The 12007-nt window shown below is 38.4% G+C and overlaps 1 protein-coding gene across 1 annotated transcript in view; it reads right to left on the bottom strand.

The window, feature by feature from the left end:
* Positions 1-422: 422 nt before the first annotated feature.
* Positions 423-12007, bottom strand: part of LOC125250165 (voltage-dependent R-type calcium channel subunit alpha-1E-like) — a 59145-nt gene continuing 47560 nt past the window's right edge. Inside the window, exons 4-6 of the mRNA XM_048162587.1 lie at positions 10310-10413; positions 9340-9498; positions 423-857 (exon numbers count right to left, since the gene is read on the bottom strand). Of these exons, the coding sequence (XP_048018544.1) occupies positions 637-857; positions 9340-9498; positions 10310-10413 (484 nt within the window). The 3' untranslated portion in view covers positions 423-636. The remainder of the gene's footprint in view (positions 858-9339; positions 9499-10309; positions 10414-12007) is intronic.

The raw sequence follows: 12007 nt of genomic DNA on the forward strand, positions 1-12007 counted from the left end.
CAAATTAAGATATTGTTGATGAAATCTGAGAGCTTCCTGATTGGCTGACGCTGTACACGTGAGCACCACAATGCATGTGTGTGCAATAATGAGCCAGCATTCTGGCGTAGAACCAGGAAGCGCCGCACTGTGTTTACAACGTGAACAGCATAGGAGACTGACGGGGAAGAGAAGAAACTGTTGAAGTCGTTATTTTTGTTTTGTTTCAGCACACAAAAAGTATTATAACACTAAGGTTGAACCACTGCAGTCACATGGACTAATTTAACGATGTCTTTACTACCTTTCTGGGCCTTGAAATTGGTTATGACGTTGCTGTCTATAGGGAGGTCAGAAAGCTCTCGGATTTCATCAAAAAATATTTTAATTTGTGTTCTGAAGATGAGCAAAGGTCTTATGGGTTTGGAATGACATGAGGGTGAGTAATTAATGACAGAAATTTCATTTTTGGGTGAACTAATCCTTTAAAGGAGCAAAATCCTGTATAAATAAGTCAGTCTGTAAAAAGAGACTGAATATATATGATGCCGTCAAATCACTGCAGGCACTGCAGCTTCATTTGTTAAGTTGGCATAGGTTAATGAGGATGCATAAAGATAAATGATGGGTATTCTATCAATGTAAATATAAATCCAATCAGTCAACAATAAATTTGTATGAACTCACATTGTACAGGACGGCAGTCCATCCCTCCATGGTAATACACTGAAAAACTGTTAGTACTGCAAACAAGATGTTATCAAACTGAGTGATGCCATCATTGGGCCCAATCCAAGAGCCAGTGCAGGTGTATTTATCAGGGCACTTCCTCACTCCACAAGCAAACTCAACCTCAGAAGAGTCCACCGTCTCATTATCTGAAAGAACGGTGACAGGAATATTATATGATGCATTCAATGACTACACAATTATAGTGAATCAAAAGATTGCAGATCTTATCTATATATATTTTTTTATCAAACATAGCTGAACACAATTTATATTAGTGAAAGCGGTATATTAGCGGTATAAATAATGGCACAAATACCAGTGAATTGACAAGCGCAAACATTAGTAAATCGCGTTGCGTGATTCATTTAAATACTCTCCTCCTATAAATTTTGTGTTTGAAAGGGAAACTCCTACAAATGCATATGCAATAAGGTCAGCAACAAAAACAACTCAGTCCATGCCTTTTCAGTGCTAATTTTGCACTGCATGTCTTTAGTAAATCCCAACAGTAGTTTTTTACACCAAAAGAGGGTTTGCACAGGCGCAAGCTGTTAGTAAATCTGGCCCTTAGAATTGTGTAGGATTCCATCCTCCTAGACTGACAGGGGTAGTGTCTGCTATGACATTTAGTGATGTTTCTCAAATGGAATGCTGCATCCTAGTGAAGCAGCACCCTTTAATGGGTTAGTTCACCCAAAAATGAAAGTTCTGTCATTAATACTCACCCTCATGTCACTCCAAATATGAAAGACCTTCATTTATTTTTGGAATACAAATTAAAATATTTTTAAGTTTCTGAACCACACATATGAGCAACGTTATTGTACCTTTCAAGGCCCAGAAAGGTAATAAAGACATCATTAAAATAGTCAATTTGACTACAGTGGTTCAACCTTAATGTTATGAAGCGTCAAGAAAACAAAACAAAAACAATGACATTATTCAACAGTGTCTTTTTTCCAAAAAGTATTCTCGTTGCTTCAAGCTGTAGTCACATGGACTATTTTAACGATGTCTTTAGTACCTTTCTGGGCCTTGAAAGGTGCAATGATGTTGCTGCCTATGTCTGGTTCAGAAACCCTCAGATTTCATCAAAAAGATCTTAATTTGTGTTTTGAAGATGAACAAAGGTCTTACAGGTTTGGGACAACATGAGGGTGAGTACTTAATGACAGAAATTTAATTTTTGGGTGAACTAACCCTTTAATAGACCAGTCCTTCTGAGGCTTCTATACTACAGTTCTCAGCATTAAATGGTAGAATGAGACTAATGGCATGGCATGGCAAAGACAAAAAAGTTTCCACCCCTGCGATCACAGTTAAAAATACAATTAAAATGAATTTGGGAAAAATACTTTATATTACAAATCTTTGTATTAAAGGTCCAATGTGAAATACTTAGGATGATCTATTGACAGAAATGCAATACAATATACATAATATGTTTAACAATACAAAACAATATATAATATACATAATAATATGTTTTCAGTGGTGTATAAAGACCTTCCATAATGAACCGTTATGTTTTTATTACCTTAGAACGAACCATATCTATCTAGATACACTGTGGGTCCCCTTACATGGAAGTCTCTATTTTGCAGTGGCATATTTCTACAGTAGCCCTAAACGGACAAAAAACATGAGCGCGTTTTGTCACTATGTTGTTGTTCTTCTTGGCTAGTAATAGTAGTAGTAGTCATCTGCTTTATTAGAAGCAAAGACCGTTCTTTGTTAGAAGTAAGAAGAAACCGCATTGCTTGATTGGCTACTCTCTGCAGTTTCAGACGACAACATCTTTGTCCTGTGTCGGCCACCGTAGCTATTCTATGTGCTTCAAAAGGGAGGGGTGAGTGGTGGAGTGAGACTGACAGCTCTCCTGTGTGTGTGCGCTGTGTGTAAACTTGATGGTTTTTGTAGTTCTAGACTAAATATGACCATGAATTTACTCATCTCACTTGCACAAAAACAGATTCAATATTCCTCAAAATGAATAAAAACAGTGAAATGCAAACTCAGAATATTATGCAAACCTGCAATAATTAAATAAGTTAAATAATATAAATATACTTTATGTATTTAATCTCACTTTATTAACCAATGTCTTTTCTGCTGACCCCCAATGATCCAATTCAATCATATAGTTAAACATCACATTTGTGTTTAATTTTTTTTCTCTTTTTTTTAATTATTACTGATGTAAGAGTGTTGAACTTTCTTTTCTTGCGTCCTAACTTTCTTTTTCTTTTCTCATTGAGCTGCGCCCTCTATTGTACAGGTGTGAATTTGGATTTCTTTCAGCCTGAAGCTCATTCACTTTTGGTGTGAAAGGGCCTTTACATTAGCAAAAAATAAAACAATCAAGCCAGCCCAGCCCAGGTGAGAAAAAATAACCCCAAAACTAACATAACATTACTTTCCATAAAAAGTAACTAAGTAATGCAATTAGTTACTTTTTTTAAGAGAGTGACAGAATATTGTAAAAAGTAACTTTCCCTAGCACTGAATGCAATACAGTGAACAAGGCTTTGGTCTCCCAGTGGTTTACATATGCAATTCATTTACAGTTAAACAAAAGAAAACATAGTGTATAACATAGTGTTGTCTTGCATGTAATAATAAAATGTGATGAGCTCAATTCCGACTCATTTTCTGTAAATTCCTTTTCATGGATTGGAATGTGTTCAGATGATTGTGGGTGACTGGAGGAAATGAAGGATACACTTGATGCATCTTTTAACATGCACTGAATGAAGAGCACAAAGCAAAGGCTGCCTTCCAAAGATGCCTAGAGACTGCCTTCGAAGGAGCTTGGTGACGTGGAAGCCTAATTTTGCAGCCTTACTAGGGCACAGCTTTCCATTTGAGAAACACCCTAGATTTCACCTCAATCACAGTGAAACATTTAGCTGTTTAGCATGGCCTTGTTAGTCTCTGCTGGCATCTTTCTCCATTGATGGCCATTCAGAAATATCTGTGTATTTTCATTAAAATAAGATTGTTAATACATACAATTTTGTACTCATACTGGTTCTCTTTTTTTTTTTTTTTTTTTTTCTTCTTTTTTTTTTTGGAGTGTGAAATAGATCTAAATATTTCCTTATCTGCTGCCTTTGATGTCACAACTCAGGATAGACACTAATGAAGGGCTTGGGATTGTGAGCATTCTGCTGGTGCTTTCAGCCATCACAGCTGTCATGATATAATTTTCCAGAGGCCCTTAAAGGGTTAGTTCACCCAAAAATGTAAAATTCTGTCATTTATTACTCACCCTCATGCCGTTCCACACCCGTAAGACCTTCGTTAATCTTCAGACTGCAAATTAAGATATTTTTGTTGAAATCCGATGACTCAGTGAGGCCTCCATATCCAGCAATGACATTTCCTCTCTCAGGATCCATTAATGTACTAAAAACATATTTAAATCAGTTGATGTGAGTACAGTGGTTCAATATTAATATTATAACGCGACGAGAATATTTTTGGTGCGCCAAAAAAACAAAATAATGACTTATTTAGTGATGGCTGATTTCAAAACACTGCTTCAGGAAGCTTCAGAGCATAATGAAAAATTGAATCATGATTCGGATAGCATGTCAAACCGCCAAACTGCTGAAATCACGTGACTTTGGCGCTCCAAACAGCTGATTCAGCACACTGATTCATTATGCTCTGAAGCTTCCTGAAATATTCTCGTCGTTTTATAATATTAATATTGAACCACTATACTCACATGAACTGATTTAGATATGTTTTTAGCACCTAGGGCTGGGCGATATATCGCATGCGATTGTCACGCGCATTTCGTCAGTAAAGCCAGTTCCCTGATTACCGCTAAATCGCCATCACCTGCTTTCAAATGTAGTGACATTTAATAGACAGAACCGTAGTTCACTGACAAGCCACGCAATATCGCGTTCATATCGCAGATGAATCGCCTTCGATAATGAACGCAATATTGCGTGGCTTTGTCAGTGAACTACAGCTCTGTCTATTAAATGCCGCTCCATTTGAAAGCAGGTGATGGCGATTTAGCGGTAATCAGGGAACCGGCTTTACTGACGAAATGCGCGTGACAATCACATGCGATATATTGCCCAGCCCTATTAGCACCTTTATGGATCTTGAGAGAGGAAATGTCATTGCTGGCTATGCAGGCCTCACAGAGCCATCGGATTTCAACAAAAATATCTTAATTTGTGTTACGAAGATTAACAAAGGTATTACGGGTGTGGAACGGCATGAGGGTAAATAATAAATGACAGAATATTCATTTTTGGGTGAACTAACCCTTTAAGTGTTAAGTCACTTGGCAAGTCACATGGTTAGATTTAGGTGACTGGCTTATGGTGCGTTCAAGTCATGTCGGAAAGATCATTTTAATAAGTTAAACAAATGAACCACACTACAAAGTCATAATTACAAGTGGGAAACTCTGAACTTTCTTTAAAGCCTAAGATTTCGAGTTGGGGGCATGACCGTGAGAAAATATGGCAGATGCAATAAATATAGGGTCTGTACTGATGCCATTTTTCATTTACAATAAAAAGTATCATGCAAAATATATGATAGTATTGTACAATTACAGTACAAATGTAATTGCAGTACAAATGTAGTAAGTCTACATCGGAAAAACAAACAAATGCAACATGTTAATACTGTGGAAGACAATAGGGGTTAATTAAAGCATTTCAAATTACGTCCTACAATACAACCTACAAAACACCATACAGTACTTCCAAAAATAGAAGAGGACGTATTAGCTCAAGCTAAATATGTTGCCCTGACTGGAGATCATTGGACTTCGGTCAGTAATCACAACTCTAGGTGTCACTACACACTTCATCAATCATGACTGGAAACTTCAGTCCTTCGCATTAACAGTACTGAAGACAGTCACGTGGCACTATTCTGATGCATGTGCCAAACAGAGGCTGAGGAGTGGGGCATCCACCATCGGAAGATACAGAGCTCAAAACATGGTTGCTGCAGCAAGAAAACTTCTGTATGATCACATGCAATGTCAAACACATATGGCAGAGGACCAGCATTGTTTGCCTCTCTGACAGTGGGTTTGTTGATGCATTGACAAAGTGTCACAAAATTGTAGGACATTTTAAGCACAGCCCTGCAAATACAGAGGAACTACATCAGCAGCAAGCAGCATTTGGACGACAGAGAGAACAACTAATAAAAGATGTTTCAACAATGTGGAACTTGTCGCTTGCTATGATTACCTGTCTCTTAATGAACAAAGTTTGTTTGTTTGTTTTTTATTTAACACCATGCTAGCTTCTGTGGCTATTTTTTAACGGTGAGAAAATTTATGGTAAAACTACATCCGGTTTTTACAATCTATTTTTGCAAAACACTCTAAAACTGTATTTGGCTTAAGGAACCAAGAGGCTGTTAAACCTACTTTAGTCCAACAGAAACACAGGTTAGACCATGCTGACTGCAGCTGAGTGGGACAAACTGCACAAGCTGCAGACCCACCTTTCTCAGTGCCACAAATTATTGCATTATTTTTAATTGCATTTGTTTGTTTGTTGATTCAAATGTATTTGTGTCACACAATATACTTTTGTTCCACAGAAAATCATGCCTAAGATCATGCTGTTACTGAGCAAGACAAAGGTGCCCATGGCAATAAAAAAAGTCTTTAAAAATTCCATGAAATGAACTCTACAAAATGTAAAGGATTTTAAATCATCCTTTATAAATTAATATAAATAAATTTGTCTTGCCTAAACTTTATACTGAATTTCAATTATTGTTCATATTTATTTATCTTACACTTCAGGAATTTGACTGAACTCCTTGGGGTGAGGTTTATATCTCTTGCTCTGTGGTGCTGCCTGCATTTTGCCATTTTAATGAAGGTCTCTGATGAGGATCCAGCCTACTGTGTGTGGTAAGGTAATGCTGCCTTCAAGAAAGAACTTGCTGAGTGGCAAGCTTACATGAATGGCTGAAACTGGCTTCAGCTCTTGACCCACTTTTTAAGGACTTGTAGTGCCTATCAAGAGGAGAGAGGGAACAGGTGTTGTCCTGTCTTGAGAAGATGCTAGAAGAAGCAGGACCCAGCACAGGTATTTCACAACCCTGTGATAATACTCTTGCTGGATTCAGACACCGAATCAGGAGGAAAATGAGCTGAGCCCAGTATTGAGATGGATAAGTGTCCTCAACAGTGGTGGTCAACAACATTCAGGGGCCCATGTTAAACTCTCTTCCTAAGGGGTCATTCACACAGAATGCGTTTTTCCATTCCAATGCACTACTCATTGTTTCCATTGTTTTTCTATGTAAACACACACTAGATGGACATGTATGACCATTGCGCTCATGTCTTGCACATGACGCGGTGTTCTAAAAATGCGGCGCTCAAGTTAAAATCAGTCCAACTTGATGATGTTTTATTAACAAAGTTCGGGAGGAGTATTTTCAAATGATCTAACAAATCATCATGTCATTCTAATCAGCAGACAGCAATCAGTAATCAACATGTCTACCCAATCAGCATGAGTGGAGGACTACATAAATAAGCAGTAGGCTCACCTATGCTCCTCGACAGCATCCCTCCACTACCCCATCTCACACTCGCCTGGGTTATCTTCCTAACTAGAATATGGGGGGAGTACTCTGGGTTTGGGCCAGTACCGAGCTTGGAGCCCTCTCCTCGGACAGCACGCAATATACGAATACCATTTACTTATCTGACTTATATGTAAGTGTGAATGCATCGAGACCTTGTATTTTTCCCCATTTCACTGCCCACGTCTCACATTTTTCAAAGCAAAAACGTGTTCTGTGTGAACGAGCCCTTAGCCTGCAAATATCTGGTCACCCCTGCAACCTCTGTACTATGCAAAAGACTTTTCTCACTGGCTGGCAACATTGTCCAAAATAAGAGGGCATCTTTAAACTCAGGCAATTAAACAAGTTAGTTTGTCTTAGCAACTGGTTGATAAGAGGAATTGAGGTCAGTTTAACTGTGTTTCTCTTAACTTATGACCATTGTAGCCTAAGGTACAGGGTTATGTTCAATAATAATATAAAATGGCCATGTAGCCTAAGTGATAGGATTATGTTCAATAATAAATAATAATAAAAAACTAATTTTTGTATTTCTATAGTATCCAATGCTCATTTACCATAACGATTTTAAATTATCTTTTTTGGGGCTAAGTTCTCGGCCAATATTCATTGGTAAAAATTCAACATGGCTTTTGTCAGGGTGGGAAAGAAACCTCAAGCGGAGCCCAGAGCCTCAACTTGGCTGCTAGCCTCAGCTCGCGATTGGCAGCTGAAGGATGACCCAAGGAAGCAGCTGAAGTTTCCGGAAAACATTAAAAGGATGGCACTCAGTCCAGATTTGGTCTTAACATTTGACTGTTCCAAGCAAGTGGTCATGTTGGAACTCATGCCGCGTTCCAGGCAACCCGTAACCCATGTTTTTCCAACCTTCTACCCGTGAAAGTGCACTGGAAAAGCAGTCAAACCCGTGACTTCCCACCCGTGAACTCGTACTAGATCGATGTACTCCCAGTTGCGGGTTCTGACATCACATAGCCCGCAAAACAACAATGGCAGCCCCTACGGATGCGGTGTTTATGCAAGTGCACGGTAAAATAACGTCAAATAAAAGGTATAACAGCTTCTCTTGCCTTATGCGCCATTTTCCTCCTCTGTTTCCCTCAAATAAGCAAGGAGTAAGCACCTTTGGCGATACAAATAATTGTTAAAGAGCATAAGCCCCGTACAGTCCGCCATGCTGGTTTGTTTACACTTTTATGCAGTTTGGCGTGACTTTCTTGGAACGCTACAAAGTCGTGAGTCGTGAATTGAAGTCGTGACTTACGGGCTCAAAAACCTGCCTGGAACGCAGCATTACTGTCCCCTGGGAAGACTGTATAGAGGAGGCCAAGCACAAGAGGGCCAAGTATCTCGAACTGGCAGAGGAATGTATGGAGGCATGGATGGAGGGCCTAGTGCAAGCCCACTGAGGTGGGCTGCAGGGGCTTTGCAGGACAGTCTCTACATTGGACTCTCAGTCGTCTTGGTATTAGAGGGTTGCTGGAAAGAGACACCAAGGACATCATAGAAGCTGCAGAAAAAGCTTCAATGTGGCTGTGGATCAAGAGGGGTGATCCATGGTGTAATGCGCTACTTGGACACAAGCTGAGGACTGATTACCCCCAGCTGGGTGTCTGATATATATGCATATCTATGTACATATAATCATATGGCACCTTCAAAAGTTGAGTAAAAACATAGGGGAAAAAAGGCAAAAACACACCTGATGCACATTCTTTATTCATAATTATTTAGAAGTAGAGTTAAAAAAATCTTCCTGATTTTTTTGTAAAAAAGGTACATGGCCATTTTACTCCAACCAAAGTGACTTTAACACATGATATTGTAATTACTAATATTCAACTCAACTTCCCAGGAGGACTTGAACGCACCATTCAAAAACCTGTCCGCAGAACTGGGTACCCAAGATCAAAGATGGCAGATTTCAAATTGCATACTGCATGGCAGCTGTACTGCATTTTCCATATTACAAATATACTGCATTCCTGTTTTTTTTATTTGAGTTAAAGATCAAAACCTTCTCCATACCTAGTATATCTGGAGAGGGCAGGCAAGTGTGGTGTAATTTGCCACTGTAAAACTCCAGACCGATGATAGCGAACATCAGGATGGCAAAGAACAGCAGAAGACCAATCTGCAGCAGGGGCACCATCGCTTTCATAATGGACTTCAGAACTATCTGTAAACCTGGTGGAATTAATCTGGATTAATACAAAGTACTTAATTCCAACAAGTGGTTTTACTCTTAATACCAACTATCGTGTTATATATGTGTCTACAGTGACAAGATGACATTGATTTTGTTCAGGGGTGTCCAATCCTGCTCCTGGAGGGCCACTGTCCTGCAGAGTTTAGCTCCAACCCCTAATTAAACACACCTAAACCAGCTAGTCAAGGTCTTTCTATTAGAAACAGAGATTGTCTTATTATTGAGAGATACAAGGGTCCGTGGCTGTACCATTGGACAAAGCATAATGACTAACTTGGATCACGTATGCCTTGATAACCAATTACATTACAGCCTTGATGTCATTGAGTTGTGCGAGTCAATCAATGTTTGTGGATACCATAAAAATGAATGAGAAGTGCCATAAATTGAATCATACTTGTCGTGTCAATTTTGCAATTTTTTTTTTCTTGGTGTAAACTCTAAAAATAGATCTAAAACCAATGTTTAACAGCAAACAGATTATTCGATGGGCTGTCGATTCTTTAAATGATAAACTATTTCCTCACAAAAGTGGTTTATTCAGCATAGTGAAGCATCTCCTCCATTGACATCCATTAAAAAAACTGCATACCGCAGTGTTAGCAGGCATTGCGCTTTTTTTTGGCTAAGGTTGCAGGCTTGCCTTCAGATGGCTTTGTTAGAAATTTACAGGCTATGTATTGAGGCAAGTTGGAGCTTAACTCTGCAGGACAGTGGCCCTCCAGGACCAAGTGTGAGCACCCTTGTTTTTGATTATTATATGTAATGGAAATAGGATGAGTAACTTACTGGGGATACCAGAGACTAGTTTGAGGGGTCTTAACACACGCACAGCCCTCAGGGTTCTCAGATCCACCGGAATATTCATATGAGAACCAGCAGTGGCCAGAATCCTGAGGAAAATACAAACATACACACACAAATGAAAAAGAAAAACAAGGCTTCATCAAAACAGCTGTTAAATGTGGCCTAACCCTCCCCACTTATTTCCTGTGGCACAGAAATATATGATAGAATTTATGCAATTGTTTTTTATCTAACATCTTTACTTGTATACATTGTTGTACATTAATACTCCTCGAATGTTGTGATGCTCTGCACAGAGACAGTGGACATTTTCAAATGTAAAAATGTTTCTTTATATAATTTTTTTAAATATTCTTTTATAAAAAATAAAATGTGATATAATAAATAACACTTTACAACAAGGTTCATCAAGGTTAATGCATTAGGTATAATTAACATATTTCTTATCATTTTGAAACTTGATGTATTATAATATGAATTATCACTACATTAATAAATGCTCTGAAAAAAAGTGGTATGATACCTAGTGCATTAATTAATGTTAATGAATTTCTAATAGAAAGTGTTAAGATTAAATTATATTCCTAAATTAGTTGAGGCTATGCCAACATGTCAGGGTAGGATGTCGTGCACACAGGTCAGTATAGAAGTGTCACCTGTTCATCCTGATATGTGCCACATTTAAAAGGTCATGTGAACAACCTCACAAAAGAAATGGGAAGTGGGCACTTTGGCATGCGGTGTGAACATTATTAGTGAGAGCTGTTTCAGCAGTATGTGCACTTCCCAGAAATGTCACAGTGATAAATACATTTGACAAAAATATCTTTGCGCACTAAGACGATTGTTAATATTCAGGAGAAATTTAAAGTCATGATCTCAAAGATAAATTTGAATAATAGAATAATAATTACAGTATGGAAGAGGAAAAAGGAAAAAGCTAGAGTCAGAAAGAGAGCGAGCCATGGAGCGAGTGAGTGGGTGAGTGGATGAAAGCAGTGCTTGGGGGTGTAAATGGTGTGAAAATTCAAGGTTGTGAATCTTTCTGTAGCCTCCAGAGCTGCAGCACGTCTGTACTATTGTACATCATGATTTGCATCAACAAATCCTTCATATCAGCTACAGGAACAGAGAGGAGCCTGTTTCATTATCCGTTTTTTTATAAACGCCATTTCTTACGAGAGCTTTCAATCTGTGATTCAATAGAACTTATGCAATGCTTCCTGATCAAATCAATGGAGAATTTACATGTACTGTGTTTAAAGCATATTGGGAATCAAAAAAATAGGACAGTATGTTTAACAATAATCTGTCTTAAGGTTTGAGAACATTTAACAAATTTACTGTAGTGTATGATAGCGTCTTTAGCACAAAGGCTTTTTTTAACAATGTGTTTTGCATATGTCTTAAGCAATTATGCTTGTACCTTTGTGTCGTGGCATACATTTCTATCAATCAGTGTAACATGGGCAAACACTATTAATTATTTCACAATTTGGCTTCTTTGTACCTGCCAGTGAAAAAGCTGAAATGCAAACATGAAATGAATATGGGCTCACCCACACATGTACACCTACACACAGCACTGAACTGAGCTCTGAGAGGCAATGACGGGGGGAGGGGATGGAGGAAGATGGAGGAATAACATTATCAACACTTAGTGGTGAATCATCAGCTTAT

The sequence above is a fragment of the Megalobrama amblycephala genome, linkage group LG17 (genome assembly GCF_018812025.1).
Source record: "Megalobrama amblycephala isolate DHTTF-2021 linkage group LG17, ASM1881202v1, whole genome shotgun sequence".
Classification (NCBI taxonomy): Eukaryota; Metazoa; Chordata; class Actinopteri; order Cypriniformes; family Xenocyprididae; genus Megalobrama; species Megalobrama amblycephala.